Source organism: Aulonocara sp. 'chitande type north' Nkhata Bay, linkage group LG13, assembly GCF_057382095.1.
Source record: "Aulonocara sp. 'chitande type north' Nkhata Bay isolate Kocher_YH1m ecotype deep benthic linkage group LG13, A_spYH_male_GT1.1, whole genome shotgun sequence".
Classification (NCBI taxonomy): Eukaryota; Metazoa; Chordata; class Actinopteri; order Cichliformes; family Cichlidae; genus Aulonocara; species Aulonocara sp. 'chitande type north' Nkhata Bay.
Window position 1 is genome coordinate 30,975,964 of NC_141356.1, and position 12,169 is coordinate 30,988,132.

At 43.0% G+C, this 12,169-nt stretch overlaps 1 protein-coding gene across 1 annotated transcript in view; it reads left to right on the plus strand.

Moving 5' to 3' along the window:
* micu1 (mitochondrial calcium uptake 1) overlaps positions 1-11,320 on the plus strand; it is a 38,353-nt gene extending 27,033 nt beyond the window's left edge. Inside the window, exons 7-12 of the mRNA XM_086259863.1 lie at positions 651-733; positions 1,132-1,332; positions 3,359-3,496; positions 4,870-4,978; positions 10,165-10,254; positions 10,450-11,320. Of these exons, the coding sequence (XP_086115989.1) occupies positions 651-733; positions 1,132-1,332; positions 3,359-3,496; positions 4,870-4,978; positions 10,165-10,254; positions 10,450-10,610 (782 nt within the window). The 3' untranslated portion in view covers positions 10,611-11,320. The remainder of the gene's footprint in view (positions 1-650; positions 734-1,131; positions 1,333-3,358; positions 3,497-4,869; positions 4,979-10,164; positions 10,255-10,449) is intronic.
* The last annotated feature ends 849 nt before the right edge of the window (positions 11,321-12,169 follow it).

Below are 12,169 nucleotides of genomic sequence, written 5' to 3' on the forward strand. Positions count from 1 at the left end.
TTTTTTTCCCTGTGCTGGTGGATGGACAGACAGAAGCCAGTTGATAAAGAGCATGTCTAAAACTAGCAGTCTTGTGGGGTCAGCAGTGGTGAATCCCTGCTCGTGCTGCTCTGCAGCAGGTCAAACAGTTAATGAGGGATGGGGTTTGAAACACATCATTCGACTAACGGGGTTGCTAATAGGGCCTGGCACAAGCTACCAACAGGCACCTTCAGAGTTCGTTTTAAGTCCGTGCCTCGATGGCTTTAAGCTGTCTCGTCAGGACCAACAGCATATTAAGTGAGCGTGTTCGTAACATTTTGTCACATCAGGGTATATAGATCTTATATACATAGTCTCACAAAATATTACAGTTTAGATCAGGTTCCAAAAGTAGACAGTAAAGTTTAAGTTACTAATGTATTAAAGCAAAAGAAAATAACAGAGTGTGCAGTGTTTTTTTTAGCAGCTTCAGTGTTGGTGGAAGGCGGGGCCAATTTTTGCTGTGTAGTTAGAGGGTTGATTTCCCTGTGTGAGAACTTTGCGCCACCTTGAATGAGGAGAAGACTGAATATATTGTACAATTATGTGTTTTGTGTAATATTTGTAATATACTGTGTGTAATTGAGAGTATCTCTTCATGTGGCTTTGTGTGTTGCTCTTGTGTCCAGCTCCCCAGAGGAACTTTGAGATCGCTTTCAAGATGTTTGATCTGAACGGCGATGGAGAGGTGGACCTGGAGGAGTTTGAACAGGTTAGACTGACATCAGCAGGATGTCCTACGTGCAGCAGATGCACGCAAACCTGCGCAAAATCAACATATTAAACGTGACAGAAGCTTGAAAGAGCTAGCCCACATATTTATATTGAGATTGAATAACCAGAGTAGCTTTGATTGTTTTACAGTGACACACACTGACTAGCAATAAAGGTAGGCTCCCACACTGCTGTCCACCAGTGTGACCCTTTCTCAAAGAGACAGATAGATGCTGTGCTCAGCAGTCTGTGCTAACATCAACATATATGCAGCTCAGTTTGTCTTATACAGTCTATATAGTATATATTGTAGTGAATATATTGTAGTTTATAACTAGCTCTAAAACTTAGTCTGCACGGACACTCTGGTTGACACTTGGCTCTCTGTATGTGTAGGTCCAGAGCATCATTCGTTCCCAGACCAGCATGGGTATGCGACACCGCGATCGCTCTACCACAGGAAATACCCTGAAGACAGGTGGCTGCAGCTCTGCTCTCACCACATACTTCTTTGGAGGGGATCTGAAGGGCAAACTCACCATTGGCAGTTTCCTGGAGTTTCAAAGGAAACTGCAGCACGACGTGCTCAAACTAGAGGTAACAAAAATGGAAAAATTAATGAGGAGATGATTCAACTTCAATTTTCCATCTACTGGTTTACTGCAGTTTGTGTACAGTTACAGTCCATTTGAATTTAAATGCATATTAAGTCTCTGTACTTATTAGGAGCTGCAGAGGAAAATGAATAGCTTTTTCACAGAGCCAAAAACAATCTCACTGTCTGTATTACATGTAGTTCCAGAGTCCAGTTAAATCAAAAAAAAAAAAATGTTTCTATCAGGGGAGAAGGAAGGAGCTAGTGACAGGTGGTTTTACACATAAATTAAAAACAAAAACGATGATGAAGTCAGTAGCAACAGCTGATCAGTGCTGCTGAGCATATGGTTGAGCTGGTGTTTACCATGCCTAGTGCCTAAATGATGCTCCAAACCATAATGAGTGGCATTATCAGAGGCTCAGAGAACAGGACTCAGATCTGAGCATCTGCAAGAAAAGGAAGCATTATGTGTCAGGCCTTAATGATACCTCAGTAGTCATTCGGGGAAATCATAACACAACAGATAAGTTTGAATTTATTTTAACATTCAGCAACTTCATGTGAAAGCAGATTAAATAACTGCAGCCAACATGAAATGAGTGGTTCCTGAGTTTTAACTCTTCTTGAATTTAAGAAAAGCGATTGAAGTGGCTAGCATTTCATAGCGTTTTCAACAGTGTCTCGAGACTTTTTGATGTTGCTCTTATGTTCAGTGTGAAGGTGCTCTCCATCTCTGTAGAGAACGGCGCACCAGTGGCGGACAAGCCCGTTCTGGTGCTGCCAGGCAAACCCAACAGCTCTGGCCTATGAGCACAGTGACCAGTTTGTAGCTACATTGTACGACTCTTAACAGTGGTCATGTTGGTCCTCCTTTCACAAAAGAGCAGATACTAGTCCTGCTGCTAAGGTTGATCCCCTTTTACTCCCCTGTCCAGCACGCCGCAGGTCACAGCCTATCTCCTAGTATCTCCTTCACACAATTTAAATTGTGCTAGGGAAACAACAAACCTTACAGACACTGATCATATTGTTCTGCCATACTGGAGGCGCTGGACTACATGTGCAACCTGAAATGGCTGCAGGTAACATCTTTTGCTACAAGTAGTGACAAGGACAATAGCAAATGGAAAAACTAGAAAAAACAAATCAGTCTGGAAGGATTTTCATGCTGAGGAAACAAATCTTACTATTATATGTAGTCCCAAATTACCCTAACAATTAAATAAAAAAATGTTTCTGTGAGGGGGGAAGGAAGGAGGTAGTGACAGGTGGTTTTACACACAAAGTAAAAGTAAGTACATTGTTGAAATGTGCAAGACTTAAATGATAAAAATCCATGAATTCACATGGTAGGATTTGTAAAGAATTTATTCGTAAATTAGGGTAAATTAGATAAAAATGATGAGGATGGTTTCGCAGGTGGTGTTGTTGTGTTGCTTCTCCAATGCATCTTTTGTTTCTTTCCTTTATATCAAAGCACATGAAATGGTTTCACAATGGTTTATGCTTCCTAAATGAACAGACTGATATCCCTGAGGTTTAACTGACTTTATGCTATACTGTAATCATCAGGTTACATTACAGGGTTACCTAGGAAGCTGGAGCCTGGAATGTCTGCTAGGGACCAACCGTCAGCTTCAAAGTGATGCATGACGACTCTTTATAGTTGTAACTCTTATGCTTACAAACTTACAGGTCAAAGAATACGTGCCATTCTCATTATTATAATGTGGGGGGCTTAGTCACATCCTGCCTGCCAGAAAGTTAAGAGAGAAATGTCAAACATCCTCAGTCATAAATCAAGTGTGTTGACCTGACACAGCAGAGGCATGCTGTTGTTGCAGTGAAACATTGCAAAAATGCACATGCACATTTAATGTCACCAATGCCAGCTCCAGACGTGACTCAGCTTGAAGCCTGACATCAGTATTTACTGTTTCCCATCTCCCTGTGCGCTCCCTTACTAAAAATGTTGTTTCCTCCACATAGCACTTGATCTGTTTTTCTCTCTTTTTCCCTCCCTAGTTTGAGAGGAACGATCCTGTGGACGGCAGAATCACTGAGAGGCAGTTCGGGGGTATGCTGCTGGCCTACAGCGGCGTCCAGTCTCGTAAACTCAAGCAGATGCAGAAGGGGTTGAAGAAAATGTTTAAGGATGCACAGGTAAATAAATATGTCCTTTCGTCCATCCTTAAATGTAGCTCTGAAAGTCTTAGCCACTCCAGAGGTAAGATACAGCGCTTGATGAGGTGTTCTGAGTGTTTTAATTAATTAGCCTACATGGGAGGATGTATGACAGACGGTGCATGCGTAAGGGAAAAAGAGACTGTGCAGGGGCATTGAGAGTCTTTGTGAGAGTCTGGATGAGAGGTAATACATCACTGGGAGTGGGCAGCACATACAGTGTCTGATCTTATCCACCTTACCAACTCAGTCTCTCCAGCCACCTCTAGCTCTATTTTGGGATGACCTCATATTGGTGCAGTTAGCTCTCTTCATTCCTCTCTGGTCGTCTCAGAGTCTTCACAAAATTGCACTGTGTTTTTTTTTTTAGACATTATCCTCAGTTGAGTAGTCTTTGAAAGAAAAAAAAAAGACAAGACTATTGCTTTACAGCCACATTGCTTTAAGCATAAAAATTCTCCACAGACATTCGTGGTAATGTAAAAATCATAATTTCTAAATTTAGTACATGCTTATATCTCCTTCCTACTTCAAGTTCTTTGCATGAACCCCGTTTTTATGCTGGATCGGTTTCACGGTAACGAGCCCCATCAGTCAACTGACTGAAGTTACACCCATGCATATCGTATTCCCAGGGGTGTTGCAGCGAAATATGTCCCATTTCAATTTTTTGGAATGTAACGATGTGGACTGTCACAGAGCTGTTTGTTATACATTAAAGCACCACAGATGTCAGACTTAGCTACGATAAGGCACGTCTGATGGTTAAATACAGCGATTAGGAGAGAAAAGGAACAGAAAGCAGGGAAGTGACTGTTCCTCCAAGTCATGAGGGAAAAGATGATGCTGCCAGAGTTGTCTCCCTAAGGAATTAAACAGCAGCAAGCATCGCTCCCTGTCTGTCTTCACTTCTTTTACGGTTTACCCTGTCTTCCTCAATCCTGCTGTCAGTCTGTCAGTATTGGCAGAACCTGTAATGTAAATGACTCAAGTATTATTTACAGCCCAAGACCAGCTGTTCACTTTTCTTTGCAAATAAGCTCATCAGCAGTGCAGCAGCTGTGTGACTATGTGTCTGTTTATATGTGTATGTGCGCATGTTTGCTTTAGGCTGTCTGTCCCCTTGTTGGTCTGTGGCACAATGTTTAACCATGTGTGTCAAAAGCTTATGCAGACTTCCTCTTGTCATTTGTGTCACACTCCTAAGGTCCTCCAAATGTGGTATTCTACAGTGGCAGCTCTTGTCTTAACAATAGTTGGCTGTTTTTCGCAGGTTTGGAATGCTCTAATAGCCCAAATACAAATGCAGGAAGGATTTGTAACAAATTTGTCCATTTTTCTTTGTCGCACAGGGCATCACATTTGAGGAGGTGGAGAACTTCTTTACTTTCTTGAAGAACGTAAATGACGTGGACACAGCTCTGAGTTTCTACCATATGGCTGGAGCCTCCATAGATAAAGGTACACCCACAGTCACCCTTTACTTTGACATTCTCTCCCTTCCCTAATTATCCCCCTTTAGACTTAACTGTTCTCCGTTTCATCGTCTGCATCTCATGGCTGTTAACACTCTGACAGCCAGATCTGCTTCCCACATCTTTTTTTTCCTGGCTTTTCTCCCAAACCAAGCTCAGCTATTTGTCATCTTTTTATCAGTCCATCCATTTATCCACCACTTCTTCCCCTGGGCCTGAAGAATTGTGCAAATTCAAACACAAAAACTGCTTATGCACACATGACAGATCGCTTTGTGCTCCTACTACAGGCTGCTGATGTCCCCTAAAACATGCCAGCATTATCACCGGGCAAGTGAATGGATGATTAGGGTTGAGTTAACCCACCATTAAATGGTTTCTTTCTCCATAAGTCCGTTACTGCAGGGTGGTGTGCAACAGCAGTTGAATACAAAAAACTGGACGATAACCTCTGGGACAAACAGGCCTGGGGAGGCTCTGCAGCCATCACTGGCTTGGATGAGCAAAGAGAAAAGAGCTTACAGTAGAACAGTAAACACTCAACCGGCTGGTGGGGCCAGTCACTCATAAAGAAACCTGCTGCTCCAAAGATACCTGCACAAAGTTGCATGGAGAAAGAAGGAAGAGCATAAACTATGTAAGATGTGAAAGGAATAATGATGTGGCACAAAATCACAGGGATATAGAGTGTGAAAGAGAAAAGATTAGATGGGCTCAGTGCATCAGGGAGCACACTGGCCCTGTGGCACCTCTGTGAACATCTGGTTCTAGGGGCACCCGAACTAGCCTGAACTATAATTTACAGTGGGGCAAAAAAGTATTTAGTCAGCCACCGATTGTGCAAGTTCCCCCACCTAAAATGATGACAGAGGTCAGTAATTTGCACCAGAGGTACACTTCAACTGTGAGACACAGAATGTGAAAAAAAAAATCCATGAATCCACATGGTAGGATTTGTAAAGAATTTATTCGTAAATCAGGGTGGAAAATAAGTATTTGGTCAATAACAAAAATACAACTCAATACTTTGTAACATAACCTTTGTTGGCAATAACAGAGGTCAAACGTTTACTATAGGTCTTTACCAGGTTTGCACACACAGTAGCTGGTATTTTGGCCCATTCCTCCATGCAGATCTTCTCGAGAGCAGTGATGTTTTGGGGCTGTCGCCGAGCAACACGGACTTTCAACTCCCGCCACAGATTTTCTATGGGGTTGAGGTCTGGAGACTGGCTAGGCCACTCCAGGACTTTCAAATGCTTCTTACGGAGCCACTCCTTTGTTGCCCGGGCGGTGTGTTTTGGATCATTGTCATGTTGGAAGACCCAGCCTCGTTTCATCTTCAAAGTTCTCACTGATGGAAGGAGGTTTTGGCTCAAAATCTCACGATACATGGCCCCATTCATTCTGTCCTTAACACGGATCAGTCGTCCTGTCCCCTTGGCAGAAAAACAGCCCCATAGCATGATGTTTCCACCCCCATGCTTCACAGTAGGTATGGTGTTCTTGGGATGCAACTCAGTATTCTTCTTCCTCCAAACACGACGAGTTGAGTTTATACCAAAAAGTTCTACTTTGGTTTCATCTGACCACATGACATTCTCCCAATCCTCTGCTGTATCATCCATGTGCTCTCTGGCAAACTTCAGACGGGCCTGGACATGCACTGGCTTCAGCAGCGGAACACGTCTGGCACTGCGGGATTTGATTCCCTGCCGTTGTAGTGTGTTACTGATGGTGACCTTTGTTACTTTGGTCCCAGCTCTCTGCAGGTCATTCACCAGGTCCCCCCGTGTGGTTCTGGGATCTTTGCTCACCCTTCTCATGATCATTTTGACCCCACGAGATGAGATCTTGCGTGGAGCCCCAGATCGAGGGAGATTATCAGTGGTCTTGTATGTCTTCCATTTTCTGATGATTGCTCCCACAGTTGATTTTTTCACACCAAGCTGCTTGCCTATTGTAGATTCACTCTTCCCAGTCTGGTGCAGGTCTACAATACTTTTCCTGGTGTCCTTCGAAAGCTCTTTGGTCTTGGCCATGGCGGAGTTTGGAGTCTGACTGTTTGAGGCTGTGGACAGGTGTCTTTTATACAGATGATGAGTTCAAACAGGTGCCATTCATACAGGTAACGAGTGGGGGACAGAAAAGCTTCTTACAGAAGACGTTACAGGTCTGTGAGAGCCAGAGATTTTCCTTGTTTGAGGTGACTAAATACTTATTTTCCACCCTAATTTACGAATAAATTCTTTACAAATCCTACCATGTGAATTCATGGATTTTTTTTCACATTCTGTCTCTCACAGTTGAAGTGTACCTCTGGTGCAAATTACTGACCTCTGTCATCATTTTAAGTGGGGGAACTTGCACAATCGCTGGCTGACTAAATACTTTTTTGCCCCACTGTATATGAAAAAGGAAAGTTGGGGTCTTTCTTAAAAGTAGAGAGGGTGTCTACTTTCTGAATCCAAGGTGCAACCCTGATAGCTGAAGGCTCTGGGATTCACAAATTAGAGTGCGGTTTAAAAGGTAAGTGCTATTTCTGGATAATATTGTACTCTGAGGTGTTTGAGATTCACTGGGGGAGATCATTCAGGGTTCTGTGTGTCAGTATTTTAAAGTGTAGCATGGGTAAACTATGATCTTTCTTTCAGTACTTGATACAAATACTAATGTACTTTTTGAGGCCTTGCAGCCTCAGTCACTTTACACGCAACAACAATTAAGTCTGTAGAGAGCTTAGGCATTAGGGTGGAGACTGTTATAGGGCTATTAGCACTGTAATCCCTAAGATCATAGTTCATCAGAAGTGGGGGCACAAATCACAGCAAACTTTTTTGGCACAACTTCACCTACTTTCAAGGTGCATGGAGAGGATGAAACAATTCACAATGCAGGAACTCCAGCAACACTTAAGGAAAGAGGAACAACTTTACTGACTGCGGCTTGTGGCCTTCATCAGGGTCATCCACAAGCCGAAACCCGTTGGTCAGTCAGTAAAGTTGTTCTTCTTTCCTTAAGTGTTGCTGGAGTTCCTGCATTGAGAAATGGGTGTCATGGGCTGGGTCTGTGACCCAGTGTTTGAGTTTTTATATATTTTGGTATTCATTTGTGCCCTAGTTTAGTTCATCTAGTTAATTTCAAGGTTGCTGTTTAGTCCTTTGTTTCTTAGGTGTTTATGTCATCTCCTCCTGTATTCAGTCTCCCTTGTCTGTGCACCTACCTGGCATGCGTCCTGTCTGTGTGGTTATGTTCAGTTCAGGTCGCGTCTAATCCCCATGTTTCCTGTTTTACTTTGAAAGTCCGTCTAATGTCAGTGTATGTAGTTTCACTTTCCCTGTCCTGTCATTAAGTTCATGTGTATCAGCTGTTCCCCCTCATGTGTTTCCACTTCCCTTGATCATCCCTTGTGTGTATTTAGTCTCTGTGTTTCATTCAGTCTGTGTCGCGTCGTCTGTGTTCCACGCCTTATGTCATGTCAGGTTTCAAGTCTCTGTGCAGGTCATGGCTCATGATGCTTATTCTTATATTTCACAGTTCCCTCATGTTTCTCACTGTTAGTAGTTTCTTCCCAGTTTAGGTTCCTGTTTAGTTGTTGTCCCTGTTCAGTTCTCGTTTAGTTTAGTTCATGTACTCCAGCCTCAAATAAAGGCTCGCTTTTTGTTTAAAGTTAATTTGGTCTGCTTATCTGTGTCCGCACCTGGGTCCTCCAAACACTCTCCACACGGTCAGCCACTGCGGACCGTGACAGTGGGGGCACAAACAGACATAAAACTTCGGTAAATATTTTTGAAGAGCGATTGGTGTAACTTTTTACAGTGGAGCCAAACTCCAGTTACTAACTGGCCTTTTTCCCCCCCCCATTATACCATGAACACCTGCAGTGTATTGCACACCGCACAGTAGTAGTTCTTCACTTTGAAAAGTTGGTTAACTCATCCACATAAAAAGCGTCACAAAGGGGTTTAGTTAGGAAAAAACCCTGAAAGATCTCACATATTAAGACTTTAAAAATCGCCCACAGAGTTCACTGTGGTTATGCTGTTCTCAGTGCTGAAGAATTTATTTTCAGTGCTTACTGGTGAAAACTAATTACAAAGTTTAAATTCATTAAATCACTCGTACTGTCTTTATGTGGCTCAGCACTTTCATTACTACTCAATTCATTTGTCAGAAGCTGACAATGAAAATCTTTGTAATGTGAGAACAAAAGCGGCAGATGAGACCTGTGGCAGTTGTTTGAGGAGTCTGTTTCCTTCATTTGTTGCAGTGATTCAGTCCATCAATAGACCTCCATATGTTTTCGGTCTGTGCATCCATTTGTTCTGATTCATTTATGAAGCAGCTGCTGTGTTAAGGGAGCGAAGGGTCTACCCCGAGGTGCTTTTTCAGGCATTTGGTTTCAGTGGCATTTCTGCACAGTAACAAACCGCGTATGTGTATCAGTGTGTTTTTGACTTTGCGTAAAGCGGCTTTGGGAGGATGCTGTGGGTTCACAGCGAGCTGGCAGACACATGTCTGCGAACTCTCTGCTCCCTGCTGCCGTCCATGAACTGAAACCGTTTTTCTCCTCTTCGAGCCCGAAGCAGCTCGTGTCTCAGCTGAGCTTTTTAATGTCTTTGTTACTCTCTTTTCCTTTGCTTTCATCTTGCACTCAAGTCCACTGATTTCACACCCTTTCAGAACAGTTTCTCATGTGTGGGTGTGTGATCTGGATCTGCACAATGGCTTTGTTGAATATATAAAAGAAGGCCAGTAATGAGGTTCTTGATGGCGTGCTGGCTCATCTTTTTCTCTCACCATTTGCAGGGAAATTTTTGTCACGTTTTATTTGTTCACCCCCACTCGTCTTTCATACCTGCCCTCCTCCATTTGTGGTAAATCCTGATTAAACTTACATCCTCCATATTTTCCTCAGTCCAGTTCTATTCCCAGCTGGATTTCCTGTAGCGGTCCGCTCTTTCTTCTCCTCTCAGCCCCTTCTTTCTCTCATGTGTCCATCCGATAGCCTCCCCAGCGAATTGAAACCCTTTTTGTTGATCCGAGCAGTCTGATTTGCACACACTGTTCTCCACTTGCACCGCTGATGTGCTGACATGTGTGAGTCTGTGCCTGTGTTGCTCTCACAGTGAATCTTTTTATCTGTGTATCTTTCCTCCCTCTGTCTCTCAGTCACCATGAAGCAGGTGGCACGCACCGTAGCAAAAGTGGAGCTGTCGGATCACGTCTGCGACGTGGTGTTCGCGCTCTTTGATTGTGATGGTAAGTAGCTGACAGTCTCATCATATCTCTCTGCTCTAAATATTTATGAAACACAAAGCCTCCGGAGGTAGAAATCATCAATAAATGGAAGTCAGCTCCTTCGTCTTACTTACTCTTCCTTTATTATTTCATCATCCCGCTCCCCTGTCCATCACCCCTCTCCCCCTTCTCTCCTTCTCTGTCTGTCTTCCTTAGGGAATGGGGAGCTTAGTAATAAGGAGTTCATAGCCATCATGAAGCAGCGGCTCATGCGTGGGCTGGAGAAACCCAAAGACATGGGCTTCACTCGGCTTGTGCGTGCCATGTGGAAGTGTGCCCAGGATACCGCCTGGGATTTTGCCACACCGAAGACATAATGTCACAGGAGACCAGTTGCAATTGAGAGCGGAAGACAGCAGGTGTATAGGGCAACATTACCAATATCATCAAAGGCAGTCTTGCTTGGACGGGTTTTAAGAAGTTTAATAGACAATTAAGACTGCAGCTCATCATCAATCATTAACGCATGTTGCTGTAGTTCCAGCTATCAGTATTGTGGCTGAAGCATCCTGACGCAGTGCACTGTGTCCTGAAAGGCTTCTCTAGTGTGCCTGCCTGAGGCATCATGGGTATTTGTATGTTTGAAAATATACAAAGTTTGTATGTTTGATTTTTTTTTTCATGTTTTATAAAGGAATGCAGAACGGTGCATCTGTTTGTCAAATGCTAAAAACACCACTTTGCTCTTCTGTATTTAATGCATTTTACAGCAAAAGGGCAAGACTAAAAGATGAATCAATCTAGTTTGACCTTCAGCTCTATAAAGGCTGCAGTATATCTGTTCTACGCTGTTAACATAGCCTGGATATTTCTTTGGTGGGACAAAGCAGAAGTCTGTAATGTCGTTAGCACCTCTTCACTCAGTCTGCATCTTTATTCCTATAATGTCCCATAAAAGATTAAGTATGCCGTCTTACCCTGTGTTCTTAGCATTATTATTCCCCATGGAAACACTTTATATACGACAGATGTTAAAAGAAGAACTCTATTAAAGATGCTACAATAATGTAATGGTGATGAAGCTTTTTATTTTTTATAACAGAGTTCTGCTTGACTTGTAAGTTGTTGTCCTGCCACGTTCCCATTTTCCCTCTTTGACAGCACAGTGGGGGGGATTAGCACGACTATTTGTTGGAGCACCTGGGAAGTCATTTGTCAAGTGTAATGATTTTTCAAGCAAAAACGCATGGCTGATTGTAACCCCTGGCTTTGACTTCATTCCAGACGGAGAAAATTATTGTGTGTCTGTGTGTGTCTATGCGCAAGAGTAGTCAGCATTTTTGTCTAATTGAAATGGGCAGTCCTCAGCCTCCGCTGCCCATTAAAAGATTGTCCTGCAGCCCTTCGTGCACACACACTGCTGCAATTTACCCGAACGAGCTGGCTCGCTCTGCCGCACGTAATACGACTGACAGACAGAAGTGGTGCTCGGGAGTGATTGCTAGGCAGGAGATCAGGTACGTGGACCTCTCATCAGTATTCCTCACCAATGGTCTTTTCAGAGTTTCTGTCTGGCATTTCAATAGCTCAGAAGTGGAAAATTATTTTTCTTTTAACATTGCATCACTTACATTCTGCTTTAATCATAGAATGGCTGTCCAGTGAAAGTCATGCATCTCCATTATGCCAGCTTTTAACATTAACTAGGAGAGTCTCATATCCAGCTTTGTGAAACTTTTTTTTTTTTTTCATTTAATCAAATTATTTATTGATTTGCTGGGCTTGCAAAGTAGACCCAAAAAGAAATGTACAGATTCTGTCTTCTGTGCTGTTTTGCTCTGCAGCACTTCCTTCCCCATAAGAAGGCCTGTGGTAATTCCTTCCCCATACAGCTGAAGATCATGTTTGCCCAACAGTCCGAAGAAATGTTGAAATT